This window comes from Cydia fagiglandana, chromosome 13 (assembly GCF_963556715.1).
Source record: "Cydia fagiglandana chromosome 13, ilCydFagi1.1, whole genome shotgun sequence".
NCBI classification, from domain to species: domain Eukaryota; kingdom Metazoa; phylum Arthropoda; class Insecta; order Lepidoptera; family Tortricidae; genus Cydia; species Cydia fagiglandana.
The window spans coordinates 11,258,703-11,274,191 of record NC_085944.1 but is presented as its reverse complement, the minus strand read 5'-3'; the positions used below and the strand labels follow the sequence as shown (position 1 = coordinate 11,274,191).

General features: G+C 39.7%; 1 protein-coding gene across 1 annotated transcript; it reads right to left on the bottom strand.

Annotated features, from left to right (window-relative positions):
* Positions 1 to 200: 200 nt before the first annotated feature.
* LOC134670239 (replication protein A 70 kDa DNA-binding subunit) lies at positions 201 to 14,780 on the bottom strand. The gene is made up of 12 exons (XM_063527961.1): positions 14,578 to 14,780; positions 14,246 to 14,493; positions 12,590 to 12,847; positions 11,340 to 11,502; positions 9,698 to 9,902; positions 5,585 to 5,697; positions 4,724 to 4,795; positions 3,712 to 3,866; positions 3,015 to 3,110; positions 2,539 to 2,701; positions 1,881 to 2,075; positions 201 to 865 (listed from the first exon to the last, which is right to left on the bottom strand). The coding sequence occupies exons 1-12, from the start codon at positions 14,608 to 14,610 to the stop codon at positions 755 to 757; spliced, it is 1,812 nt and encodes a 603-aa protein (XP_063384031.1). The 5' UTR covers positions 14,611 to 14,780; the 3' UTR covers positions 201 to 754.
* Between the last annotated feature and the right edge of the window lie 709 nt (positions 14,781 to 15,489).

The window sequence follows — 15,489 nt, the reverse complement described above, 5'->3', positions numbered from 1 at the left end:
TGATGTAGGTAAATATGATCTTTTGCGGGGACATAATATTATTATCTTTTTATCATATTTTCATACAATTTTGATTTTAATGATGAAAATACCACACTGTCACTGCAAATGCAGAGTAAGCTTGGTCAGATCTATCAATCTACATGTACGATAGGAGTGGCGTTCAAAGGCTTAACCTAAACATAAAAAAAAAGAAATAATTAATTATGAAAATATTTTAATTAATTATTAGGTACACATAGTGGAATTGTAAGATTGGAATCGCATAATTTTATTACAATAACAATGCCAGCATTGGTTTTAAAAATATTTGTAACATTATTTAATACCACAGTCTTTCGTGTTACACACATTCTACACGATAAAACGAAACAGTAACATTATGAAAATCATTAATCTTATTTGGGATCTAACCACATTTTTGATTTCAATGTATCAAACTTGATAAGTATTAGACTTGATTAACATTAAGGATTTGCAACAGTTAATATTTTTCGTTCCACATAAATTTGGCAAACATAGTACAAAATATATTTATTAACGTTTTCTCAAGAACTAAGAATAGTACATCTTTTAGATTAACATTCTAATTTATTGTATACACTTATATATTTTTTTGAATCTATATTTTACATTGTATCAAAAAAAATGTTAGCACACCATACAGAACTTATGTTGGCCAAGGTCATGTTGATCAAAAAGTAATTATAATACCATTAAAATTAGTTTTAAAACTAGCCTAAACTAAAGAGCTCTAAACTTCGACGCCCGTAACGGCCTTAATGCTTTTGAGGAGTCTGGCGTTGCCGTCCTTATAGTCCACGGGTGCGGCGTTCATTACCGTGGTCTTGAGGCGGGCTTCGTCCTGTAGAGGCCATGTAAATTGGGTCAAGTAAGTTTTACAAAAGAACGGTCTAGCATAAGTTACGTTCTCGCGCGTGAAGTCGCGCGCGAGAATGCAACTCAAGCTAGACCGCCTGTGGTGATACTAAAACAATTCTAATACAGTAGAATCCGGTTATAACGACGCCCAAGGGACGGATGATATTACGTCGTTCGTGCTAACCGGAAGACGTAAACGAACTGACAGACGTACTAAACGGTCCCTTGGGCGTCGTTACCCCTTTATATGTGCGTACTTACGTATATTAACTGACGCGCTCGGCTACAGCGCAATATCCTATCATAATTATGACTTACCTACCTAAGCTATGGAAAGATAGTTTCCCTCCATGGCCAGACTTATTTTTGCACCCTGTATATTAGACTTACCTATAAGTCTCCAACTTAGTCCTGAATTTGAACACGAAGGGCCTAAACTTGATGTGCTCAAACACGGCCGAGTAGTCAACCTTGTAGTACTCGAACATGCGTCCGACGTCGGCGGCGCTCCTGCCTATTATATAACCTATTGCACTTACGCTGTAAGTCTCCATCTTAGTCCTGAATTTGAACAAGAAGGTCCTAAACTTGATGTCCTCGAACACAGCCGAGTAGCCGGCCTTATCGTACTCGAACATGCGTCCGACGTCGGCGGCGCTCCTGTCTATCTTTTACCCTATTATACTTACGCTGTAAGTCTCCATCTTAGTCCTGAACTTGAACACGAAGGTCCTAAACTTGATGTCCTCGAACACGGCCGAGTAGCCAGCCTTGTCATATTCGAACATGGTCCGACGTCGGCGGCGCTCCTGCCTATCATATAATATAACCTATTATACTTACGCTGTAAGTCTCCATCTTATTCCTGAACATGAACACGAAGGTCCTAAACTTGATGTCCTTAAACACGGCCGAGTAGCCAGCCTTGTCATATTCGAACATGCGTCCGACGTCGGCGGCGCTCCTGCCTATCATATAATATAACCTATTATACTTACGCTGTAAGTCTCCATCTTAGTCCTGAACTTGAACACGAAGGTCCTAAACTTGATGTCCTCAAACACGGCCGAGTAGCCGGCCTTGTCATATTCGAACATGCGTCCGACGTCGGCGGCGCTCTTGCCTATCATGGCCTCCGCGGCCTCGTTGAAGGCCGTGATGCGCTGGTCGCCGGTCGGGTCGGATACGTTGGCCTGTGAAGTCGTTGCGTTTAGTAACACTTCCGAAATGTTTTGATGTACAAATTATTATTATCAGAACTTAGGCATCACCCAGAAATCATATGATAACAAATTTATTGAGCAACATATCAACTGCTTTATATTTTGTCATCTTTATGGCCTTAATCACAGCAATCACCTTTATTTTAATTTATATTGTCTCTCAATATTAAACGCACTGTGTTATGATTAGGTAATGTAACCTTTCGGAACTTCAACTATGGACAATACTAGATATAGATATATATGGGGACAATACTAGTTACCATCAGGTATATTAGACCGTCCAAATTGCTCAAAAATATGCACTTTAACGCCTTGATAATAGATGCTTTATTAGCGACTGTACTACTTATTCGCTACATAGAAATGAATAATTGAATATATTACAAATCGTCACTGGACCACGCTTCCCCATAATCGAAATATAACTTACCCCTAAAAGCAGCCGGTACTTGTAGTTGGGATATTCTCTGTTACACTTTTCGCATCTGAACAGTCCATTCTCCTGGTCCACCAGTTTCTTGTTGCACTGTTCCTGGGGACAGGCCTTGTACACCGCGTTGTCGGCAAACGTGAAAGTTAGGACGCCGAGAAGGCTGTAAGAGACAAGACAATTACATTTTAAATCCTCCACATTTTGATAACAAAACTTTCATGAGACACAGACATATTAAATATAATAAAACGGATCACTCACGTCACTCATCGTCATCAGCCTATTGCAGCTAAGACCGAATAAATAATAGTACTACCAAGAACTACTACAGTAAGGACACTTCTGTGTGTCAAATTGTACAGGTAACCATGGTAACTACAGATTTATTGGGATGGTCCAAGAGACCCTAAGACATCTAAGCTTTGAACCACGAGATAATATTTCTCCATCGTCGGATTATGCTTGAATCATACCTGTAGTAGTCACCCTTATCGCCAGAGCCCAGCTGCTTCGCTTCGGCTTCAGAGAACGTGATCCATTCGCCGCTACCACCTCCGTAAGCGCCGGATCTGGCATAAAACAATGTATATAATATACATATACAAGCACTATAGTTCGTTTTTTTTAGCATTAGAAATAAGGTAAACAATCTTGATGTGTCTTTTAATTGAAAAACACATTTTAAAAATAAATTACGGCAAATATGTAACAATTATGAATCTAATACGATCATTTATATTCTTCTGCTTTCATAAGTAATAGTTTTTGATTTTTAAAAAGCGTTTTTCAATTAAAAGACTTGTCAAGATAGCTTACTTTCTTGCAAGTTCTTTCTAATGCTAATAAAAACGAACTATAAAGCCGAGACGCTTTCCAGATACATTTTCGTACACTGACCCGCCTGTTGCTATCTCTATTGCATGGGCATAATTATATTGCTGTCCCGCATATAATGTCGGTTGGCAATGTCACTGTGCGAGTTTGACAGCAATAGACAATACACATATGCGCGTGGAATAGACATAGCAACGCGAGTTAATTATCATAAGGATATGCAGGAACAGATTTCATTCGGAAGGTTTCTTCTTCTTGAGTCAGGTTTAGGTGTATAATTTGTTAAGATTTACCCGTGCTGCCGGGCTGGTCGCTAGTAACTTATAAGGTCCATACCTGGCGGAGATGTTGACGATGTCCATGTTAGCACCGCCATTGTCGTACCAGCCTCGCAGCTTATGCGCCTCCGGGAGGTCTGGGTTGAGTCGGATCATGGTGCTTGCTAGGCAGGATAGGGATTTGCTGCCATTGAATTCCGCCAAGCGAGCCCCCTGTAACGTTTTACAATATTAATATTTTGGCCTTAATTATTACAGAAATGTCTCCCAATTGCTGGACACCTCACAACTGAATACACCCGTGTAAGCCATAACCTATTTCTAGCTACTAAAAAAATAGTGTTTCAGACTTCAGTTGTTTGTCAGTGTCTGCATGAAATAACACTACAGACAAAGAGAATAGATAGTATAGAGGGCTATTGCCAAAGTATATTTTGTAGTCACGGTACATTTACTGCCATCTATCAACACACGATTAAAACTTAAAATAAAATTTAAAATGTATAAATTAATCAAAATACGGTTTACGGATAAATTATTTAAAATTTTTATTGTTCCATACTGACCCATGTTCTTTCACTGATATGTGTTAAAATTGTTAAATATCAAACGGTGTCGTCGACGCCATCTACCCGAGAATAGGCCAAAGGTGTGTGCGCCATCTATTCGCGAATGACTTTTTCTTGATTTCCGAGGCACGTTTTTTTCTTAGACTTTATTTATCTTATACGGAGTTATATATATCTCTGCTACAGATGTAGTGCGTAAAAAGCTCTCGAGTAGTTGATCGATCTTTCCTATGGGGGTAATTGCACAATTGATCCTCATGGGTCGAAGTGTATCTGCAAGGACCTCCGAAAACCATAAGATAGTGCATAATTGTTTTCCATCGTATTTCCACTGAAACGTACGAACGTGTCTTGATATTTCAGTCAGTCTCAGTACAAAAAGTACTGAGGTTGACTGAATTAGCATGACAAATACGAACGTTTCCGAGAAAATACGATGGAAAACAATTATGCACTACATCTGTACTTACGAATAAGCGTGGTGAAAAAGAATTGTTTTACCTTAGCGGACACAACCGGGTTGGAGCTGCCATCAAAGCTTTCTGCTTCGCCGCCCCACAACGTCAGTACCACCTGAAACAAAAGATAAATTAGATTTTTTTAGTTAGTAAGACAGTGCAGCATTAGTGGGCTTAGCACAGGAGCGCCTTGCGAGATAAATTAGCCGTCTTTTTCTAGCTATATTAATTAGAGAGAGTCGGATAGTCTATCACACGTGCGTGACACAGTCCTGTGTTAAGCCTATACCATCTCTATGCAGGCGCTGCAATAGGACCCCACTGGCATGTTAGTCATCATCTCAGCCATAAGACGTCCACTGCTGAACATAGGCCTTAACGAGGTCGTCTGTCCATCTTGTGGGTGGACGTCCTACGCTGCGCTTGCTAGTCCGTGGTCTCCACTCGAGCACTTTTCGACCCCATCGGCCAACTTCTCTGTGTGCAATGTGGCCTGCCCATTGCCACTTCAGCTTGCTAATCCAGTGGGCTATGTCGGTGACTTTAGTTCGTCTACGGATCTCCTCATTTCTGATTCGATCACGTAGAGAAGCATGTTAGTGTTCAGTGAAATTTAAATACAATAGACCAATTTAGACAAGACCAAAAGATAAGCTACAGAATACAGGCAACCAGTCAGATGGATCCTATTCAAGAACCCCATTGGCGCATCGCATACTATACATAAAGACCGAACACTGAAGTTCGTAAATCTGCCTCTGTCACTCTAATTACGCCTTAATTGGAGTAAAAGAGAAAGATGGCCGCAAATATGCGAACTTCGGTGTTCGGCATTTTATTTCATTTTTGTGATTTGTTAATCTAATACATGTATTTGTTGACATTACTGTAGTGTCGAACTTACTGCGCCACCGGTAGAATCAACGAGGGTGACTTCTCTCTTCTTGAGAAGCTTGCCCGTGCTCCTGGCTGTGAGTTCTTGCACATCCGAGGCAGCGCGGCATACTCCGATCACGTCTGCAACATTACAATACATGATATATTAGCTGAATAAGACGATTGGATTTCATAACTTAGCTTATAGATAGATTTTTTGGAGGTGTCCCAAATATTCAGACTCTTTTTTTACTATACCACTATCCTCCCTAAGGCCCAGCGATACAAATGAAAAGTGCAAAATTTGCTACAGAAATTTGAATCTACAATGTAGGATATAGAGTTGATTTTGCGTTGTTCAAAATCTGAACGAGACAAAGCAAAAGCAACTCTGTTCCAATCGAATATGATTTAAATTTCATTGAACTGAATAAGTACTATAGGTATTTTTTTTTTTTGTAATTGAGTAATTGATTTGAGTCAAACGGTCCTCGCTAGAGATACGGGCGGCCGTTTGCTCTTTGATTCAGTAAGAGCTGTGTTGGTAGTGGATTGCGGTGTCTGTTTAGTGGTTTTGGACAGGTTCCCACAATAGTACGGGTGAACCTGCCCCAAGTTGTTGGTAGGGAGGTATTCGCCATGATGGGCAGCAGAACTGCTGCAAACCAGGTAAGGGTAAAACCCTCAAGAATCTCAACAAAACGAATACAGGTAATAACCTATATTATATTTTGTTGAAATTCCTGAGAGTATCTATTATATATTTCGTGTATGTTATGAATGAGTCCAGTATTTCTTCTTTTCCTGTGATATGTTTTATATTGTACGGGTCAATATCCTGATATTTCCCACAGATAGTCTCGTGGACACACCTTGCATATGCGTATCTTGGACAGTTCCTAATCAGGTGTTCGATTGTTTGTTTTGTGTCCTTGTCACATGGACAAGCATCATCATTGGTTATGTGGAAACGTTTTAAATAGGTTCTATTGTAGCCATGGCCTGTTAGTATTTGTGTAAGCTGGAAAGTTATGTTTATGTGTTTACGGAGATGTTTGATGTCGTCCAGAGTAGGTAACCATTGTTTGACGTGTTTCCCCGTGGTGCTGTCTGTGTATGCTGTGTTGTGTGTAGTGTATGAGTTGCTTCTAATTTGTGTTTGATGGTAAGACAGAGGGAAGTAGACGTAGTCCGGTGATTTTCGTAGTGTTGCCGCATGCTTGGCCGCGAGATCTGCCCTCTCATTTCCATCTAGGCCAGCATGGGCCTTAATCCAGCAGAAGCTGATCTCCATTTCCCCAGACTCCTTGATGTTATGTAAGATTTTATGTATTTTATTTATGTTTCTGTTGGTACTGCTTCGGTTGGAGAGTTCCATCAGTACCGCTTTGGAGTCTGAGAAGATGGTGACCTTCCTCAGTCTCTGCAAATAGCATTTGTGGCACGCCTGTTCCAGAAGGTAGGACCTTGGGTCTTAGGAGGCTATACAGCGTTTCAACGATTAAGCATCCCTCATAAATCTCATAATCTTCTTAGATAAAAGGTCAGATTGAATTCGCTTTCGTAACAGCACTGCCTATAATATTTTTCAAACTCGAAGGGTAGGATGATACCTGTCATCTTCATATAACCTAAAAACGCCAAATCTCGCAAAATTTTATTGAAATTACAGGTGTCATCCTACCCTTCGAGATTGAAAAACATTATACCCTAAAAAACTCCAGGCTTAGATGATAAACATTTTTTCACCACACCAACTCGGGAAGGCTTACTTTGCACTTCAAAAACTGATAGCTAAGTTGCATTTTATTCACAGGCAAAGTAATAAAATGCAAATTTTGAGTTGTTTTCTTACGCTTGCTGGTAGAATTGACTTTACAATTATGATTTTGGATGATAAATATTTAATAACATTCATTTGGATTTGTTTTGATTTGTCATTTAAAATTAGCTTCAGGTTGGTGTGGTGAATAATTTTGTGTTTCACTTGGGGGCAAATTTTGTTTAACCCTCGTGCTTTGAAACCCTCGCAACGCTTAAGATTCCATTTTTCGAACCAGTCGCTACGCTAAATTGAACCACGAGTTCAATTTTGGAATCTTTCGCTTGCTCGGGTATCAATATTAGCACGAGAGGTTAAACAACAACTTTGCCCCCTTGTAAAACAAATCTAGACACGCGGCAGCGTGTCAAGCCAAGTTCAAGCAAAGGAACTGGCTAGCCAGCGCCGAGTGTAATATTACACGAACCACTTGGTGCCACTTTTGACCCTTCTATAACTCAAAACATCTTTGACGTAAACACATAAAACTACGTGTGTTTAATTATATCCATAAGGATATCTAGAAGCCCAAATTTCATGAAGCTAGCTCAAACGGTTATAAAGGTATGAAGGTCAAAAAGTCGTAAATTTTAAGACTGACTTATGACTTATAGTACCTAAACCTAACCTACTTCCAGATGACCTAGAAGGATGAAATTTGGAATCCAGCTTGGTTATTGTGTGTAACCGTAGGAAAAAATCTAAAAATAAAATAAAGTTTAAAAATAGGGGGGTCCCCATACAAAAAAAACACTTTTTATTGGGACTGACATATAAGTACCTAAATCTAACCTACTTCCAGATGACCTAGAAGGATGAAATTTGGAATCCAGCTCGGTTATTGCGTGTAACCGTAGGAAAAAATCTAAAAATAAAATAAAGTTTAAAAATAGGGGGGGTCCCCATACAAAAAAAAACATTTTTTATTGGGACTGATATAAGTACCTAAACCTAACCTACTTCCAGATGACCTAGAAGGATGAAATTTGGAATCCAGCTCGGTTATTGTGTGTAAGCGTAGGAAAAAATCTAAAAATAAAAAAAAGTTAAAAAATAGGGGGGGTCCCCATACAAAAAAAATATTTTTTTATTGTAGCGTTGGAACCGTTACAAGCAGATATTTGAAACTACCCCAATATATGTATTATTATATTTGCTATATTAAAATAAAGTTTAGTCAAAAAATAAGTGGTGTCCCCATACAAAAAACTTTTAATACGCTCTAAACAACCGGCCAACGGTGTGTCGTCGGCGGCGCGCGGTACCACATAATTATACAAAGAACAGAAGTAAAAACCATACAGCGGAAACACAAGAAAAAACATTAAATCTCAATACCTGCCTAGTTTTCTTTACAAAAAGTATTGATATCCCACCAAAAACATAAATGTAAAAAAGGAGAGCCAAGTTCAATACAAAAATTATGCTTGGCTGTGGGGCTCGCCGCAAAAAGAATGGAGATCTAAATGAGTGCCACTGCCAAGTTCTATGCAAAATCCAAATATGTATTTATAGGAACAAAATAACATTATAAACAAGTATTAAACTCTATTTCCTTGCTTTATTGGATACCTATAACAATTGCTGTTATTTAAAAAAATGTGAGATCTTAAAGTAGGTTAGATTTGGCTTGGCCAGGTTTTATCAGAATTACAATATATATAAAATGATTGATATAATGAAAACTGGCCAAGTCAAATCTAACCTACTTTAAGATCTCACATTTTTTTAAATAACAGCAATTGTTATAGGTATCCAATAAAGCAAGGAAATAGAGTTTAATACTTGTTTATAATGTTATTTTGTTCCTATAAATACATATTTGGATTTTGCATAGAACTTGGCAGTGGCACTCATTTAGATCTCCATTCTTTTTGCGGCGAGCCCCACAGCCAAGCATAATTTTTGTATTGAACTTGGCTCTCCTTTTTTACATTTATGTTTTTGGTGGGATAACTATTACATGAAAATTAGCAATAACAGGCAACACCATCAACTGACCATTTTTGCAATGACATAGTCTAACAATAGTGAGCTAAATGTATCGTTTGAGTACTAAACTAACCACGGTCGAAGTCGTATTTAACTGCTGGCATCGAGTACGCGTTCTCTTGTTGTTGTTCTGTGAACTTCATCTTATTGTTCTTCAGGCTGGTGTAAACCTTGTGTTATTCATTTACTTACCAACATAGGCGTAGGCACGGCGGGGCAACTTGCCTGGTCTGACGAGAAGCTAAAATTTTTTAGGAACAATTAAGTCACGTAATCCTACTTCTGCCCCAGCACCGTTTAAAAAATGCTGGGTACGCCTATGCTTACCAAGTAGCGAATCCGTATTCTTGTTTCCGATCTCATTGATAGGCACGAAGTCGTACTTGATGGTCGGCACCGAAGACGCGTCCTCCATGCACTCGGAGACGACTGTGTCGGGGGAGAACGTCATCTCGTAGTCGTTCTTGAGGCTCGTGAATTGCTTGTTGGCCGTCTTTAGTTGGCAGCGGCTTATGTAGTATACTTTGTCGACCTGAAACAATTGCAAAATGTCTCTTTAGGTCACAAAGAGTGAGTAGTCTATACTTACATTTTAAACTGGTCAAGTGCGAGTCGGACTCGCGCACTATGGGTTCCGTACCATTACGCAAAAAACGTCATAAAATCACGTTTGTTATGTGGGAGCCCCATTTAAATATATATTTTATTTTGTATTTAGTATTTGTTGTTATAGTGGCAACAGAAATACTTCATCTGTGAAAATTTCAAATGGTGACATACAGGCGGACAGTGGAGTCTTAGTAATAGGATCCCGTATTTGGGTATGGAACCCTAAAAATGTCATTCATTGCTTGTGCTCTCGCCCTATAAAATCCATCAGTCCGCTGTCACTGTTCTCGCGCGCGTGTGTAGCTGTAGCATTAAATATTGGGGCTTTGACAAAATCGCTAGTGGTATTTTACTGTTAAAGGAGGAAATAGCCTTTTTAGGGTTCATACCTCAAAAGGAAAAAACGGAACCCTTATTTATAGGATCACTTTGTTGTCCGTCCGTCCGTCTGTCTGTCTGTCAAAACCGTTCATCTTGGGAAGGCGTGGAGGTATCGAGTCTACCGTCCCTAGAAGCTGTGAAAAAATCGAACTTCTAAGATAACATAAAATAAAAATATAGACGGGTCTATCGCGAAGTTATTTTATTGTTGTAACGTAACTTAAGTATGTTATATTATTATTTACCGACGTTTCGACACAGGTTTCACAGGTCGTGGTCGCGGCTAACTGATGTCCTAGCAAAATGTGAAAACAGAGATTTGTGCAACTACCCAACGAAAAGTGTATGAAAAAGTTTGTGAAGTTGTGCAAACCACGAACAGCAGTTAACGCCAAGGGAAGGGAAGCCAAAGCCCTATCTTCGGATGTGTGCGTGGATATTGTGATTGTTGCGTGTCGGACTATTGACAATACAGTAGAATCCGCTTATAATGACATCGAAGGTAAATGACAAACATGTCATACTAAGCGGATGTCATATAAAGCTTCTTATTTTTGTTAATTTTTCGAAATTAATCTTAAATTCCTTTGTGAGAGATGAGTTTTATTAAACTTGTACCAATTATCAACTTGTCATGAGCATCAAAACTAAAACAACTTACATGCCACGTACGCCGCAAACGTCCTCGCATCAGGGAAAGACGCGGGAACGGTCACGAAAACCAGCGGATGTGTCAGTATAACCGGACATAATTTAATGAAATCAGGATTTATAGGTCATAGTAAGCGGTTTGTCACTATAAGCGAAGTCATATTATCCGACTTTGCCACAAAGAATTTTATATGAAAACCAAACTTCGCACAGTAATTACGTCATAGTAAGCGGTTGGTCAGTATAAGCGGAGTCGTAATAAACGGATTCCACTGTAATGAACATTATGTGTAGTGGATGTCATACTACTACTTGTTTGGTGACATACCTGCAGCATGTCATAGAACCGGTCGACCTCATTCCGGAAGGCGGTGGCGCGGATCTCGCCGCTCTCGTCGCACAGGTCCATGCTAAAGAGTTTGCCTTCGCCTTTAGCGTTGCTCCATGTGCGGATCGGAGACTTGCTCATCACGCGAGCTTTTATCACCCATCTAAAAGTAATGTTATATGATATAGAAATTTGTTTCGTACTGTAATAAGAAAGACTTGTTCTAAGGTTACACATCCATACACTTACACTAGCTTAACAATATCAAAACAACATAAAATTTTTGGGTTTATTCAGTATTCAACATACGTTTACTTGCTAAAACCAGATGAAATTCATCAGTAGTCACTAAGGGCACATAATAAATAATGGTACTGTATGGAAAGGACACACCTCCAAAACTGAAGTTTTACAGTGATTCAGGGACGAATCATGCTGTCCCTTTCTAATGTATGGCATCGCACTATCCCTTTTCTCGGACCCGGGTATGTCCTGGACCCGGGTATGTCCTTAAACTACGTCCAAGACCATTGGTGGACGGGCAGCAGCGTCCCTCAAATTCGGTGTACTCGACTGCGATCGCCAACCCGCCTGCCAAGCATGGCGATTATGGCATTCACCCCCCAAAGAAGGGGGAGGCCTATGTTCAGCAGTGGACGTCTTATGGCTGAGATGATGATGATCCCTTTTCCGTTGCCTAGGGTTGTCAAAAATTATAATATCTGTGGTTGTGCACGCAAAGGGATGTCAAGTTGTACCAACCCTAATTGCTTTGCTTTGCTCGGAGCAATGCTGAGCCGAACAAAGCCGAGAATACCCGAAAGGAGGAGTGTCTCCCCAGTGCCAAGGCGGCAAACACAGTTGCAATGGCGGTGGCTGACAACTTTGATTTTAGTATGCAACCGCACATTATCATACACTTATCCACCAACTACAGTATGGAAAGGCGGCTCTTTGCAATTGTCCAGTATCGTCTCTACCATAAGGGCACACGGGGCCCGTGCCCAGGGTCCCTATCCTCAGGGGGCCCCGAAGGACAGACAGTAACAGTATATTTGATTACTTACCCATAATAAATAAGATGATCATAGTAGAAAAATGTTAGTTTAATTCGCTTTCTTTACTTTCCAAAAGGGCCCCAAATTATTATGTGCCCAAGGGCCCCAACATAGTTTAAGACGGCAAGCCCAGCAAGTGTCTACATGTTACAAAAGAAGTTACATAGTTTATTAATGGAATGTGATATTTACTTGTTCTGATATGGGCTGAGACTTGAAATAGGATGTGTCATCTGTGAAGACAGCATGCTGGAGTCCATGGAAGGTGCAGCCATAGGCTTAGACACAGCCATGGGAGCCGGCGCAGGTGCTGGCCGAGGCACGGGCTGCATTGTCGGCTGTGGGGCAGATACTGCACTGTCTTCCGTCCAGGTCTGAGGGTTGCCAAGTTTCTTGCCTACTTGTGAGCCTGGGGTCAGTATAGTCAAGTCTAGGATAATCATGACTCTCCTGAAATTAAAACAGCGAAAGTTGCAGAACCAAACTAATGGCATTGTAAAGTATCAGCTACTAATATTTTAAGGATAAGGAATAGCATTTATTATTTGATCACCTCTGGTTTATTTACTATAGGGTTTTAGATGCAAAAGTAGTAGTAGATGGTGTGAGAACTTGCATATGAGTTTCATTACATTGCATTATTTGATCGGTCAGCCGAGTTGATGTAACCTTAATGATTGGCAATGTAACTAAAATCACATATGAGTTCACACGCCGTCTAAATGAGCCTTAGAATGTAAATAATCTTAAAGAATAAAACAATGTAAATCGCAAGTTACATATTTGGATGTCTAATGTTATTGAGATATGCTTGGTCATTAACATACTAGAAGATGTCATTGTATCCTAAGTAAATATCTTTATCAATAAATCACCTTGCATATCCATTTTAATTGCATGTTAAGGCCCCTGGACATATTAGGCCAACGCAGGCCAGCCCAAGGGACACAGGCGTGCGGCAGAATGAGATAGCAATATCACTTGCTCCCTCTAACGCATAAATGCGTCCCCTAGACTGGCCCACGCTGGCCCAATATGTACATAGGGTTGCCAGACCGAAGGACGCTATTATCGGGAAACAATATAAATTTTTCGGGATTTTGGGACTTAAGTCTGGAAAAAAACTTCCAAATTAAAGTAATTGTATTAAAAACAACGATATTTTACATTATTGGCACTACGTCAGCTCGTTCGCTCGACGACAGTTCGGAACTTGAAATTATTGTTTTATATATTGGAGCTGTTTTTCGGGATAGTTTTCACTTTGTCGGGAATCGGGAACACATGCTAAAAATCGGGAGAATCCCGCCAAATCCCGACCATCTGGCAACCCTATATGTACAGGGGCCTTTTTATCATTGCAAGTTTGATAGATAAGTACATTTCAAACCTGTCACAACCTGCTTCAATACTTTACAAATTGCATCATTATGATCATTTATATCAAAAAACCGGGCAAGTGCGAGTCGGACTCGCGCACGAAGGGTTCCGTACCATAATGCAAAAAAAAAAAAACGGTCACCCATCCAAGTACTGACCACTCCCTACGTTGCTTAACTTTGGTCAAAAATCACGTTTGTTGTATGGGAGCCCCATTTAAATCTTTATTTTATTCTGTTTTTAGTATTTGTTGTTATAGCGGCAACAGAAATACACCATCTGTGAAAATTTCAACTGTCTAGATATCACGGTTCGTGAGATACAGCCTGGTGACAGACAGACGGACGGACAGCGGAGCCTTAGTAATAGGGTCCCGTTTTACCCTTTGGGTACGGAACCCTAAAAATTATGTAGGTACAAACAGTTTAGGTACCAAAACGGTACTGAAAAACAAAAGAATTAGCTTACTTCTCTCCCTTCCCCGTATTCTTCAGCAAAGACGTGACAAACCGGTCAATCTGCACGACGGAATAGTCGGACAGTTCCCCGGTGATCAGCTTGTCGTTAAGCTGCGTCGCCAGCATGGCGAAGCTGTGCGAGTGCTTGCCGTCCGACACCAGAAGCCGGAACCTCTCGTTCGCACCACTGCCTTGGATCTTCTTGCTACCTAGCACTTGCATTATTGGCTTGTCATAGTGACCGCCATTCATAATAACCTACAAAAACAAATAAATATATAGTTATAGTATTCAAGTTAAGGAATTTAATAGCAAAATCATGATTCTATGATAAATAGGTACCTCAAGGGATCCTTGCGAGAGTTGGTTATTCATTTTTGATCAATGTTGCACAATAAAGTTAAAGTCTGTTCGAGATATCACAAATCATCGATCACTTTTGAAAGAATTTAGTACAAGAATAGAACAAAAGAAACCGTAATAATGATTTTCATCGAAAGACAACCACCGCCGCTTTTATGGGTATTCTGCAATACTTCGCGCGATTTTGATAAATTTGACAGCTGTCACTGTCACCGCATGTCTTTGTTCGTTGTGCTTCGTTCAGGAATTTCGGTGAAAATATTCATGTAAAATATTTGCACTTAGTGCATGTTGTCGGGACAAGAAAATGTAAAGGTAAAATAACGAACATTGAATTTGCAAGTAACTAGATCAAATAAAGCTGAGTAAAACCTTAGGCTACTTTCGCGTGACCCACTTGTACTAGGTTAGTGTGCCGGGTATATTTTTCTTGCACATAAGCAGGTGCAGTGGTCAGTGCAGGTCTAAATGGTGTTCAGTGCAGCAATAAAGTTATCTTAACTACACGCACGTTTCTTCGCCCATCGTAGGTTACTTATTTAATCTTTCGCTCTATACTAAGGCTCTATAAGAAGTAAAAAGGGGTATACATATAATTATACCTATTGAGAGAAATTAAAGTTTTATTGTTTATTCATAATTATTTTTATTAACAAAACATATAATTTCATTATTATTTTATAAGAAACAATTAATATCACATCACAGCATGTTACATAGGTAGGTAACTTAATTAACATCACATGGTTCACGCGCAAACGAATGAAAGGTAACCCTTAGGTATACATTATTATCATGGGCGCTAGTTTTTGTAGGGTAAATTATGGGTCAATTACCCTAAATTCGGTCACCACAAAATTTGTGAAAGTAAGGCAAGTAACTTGGCTATTA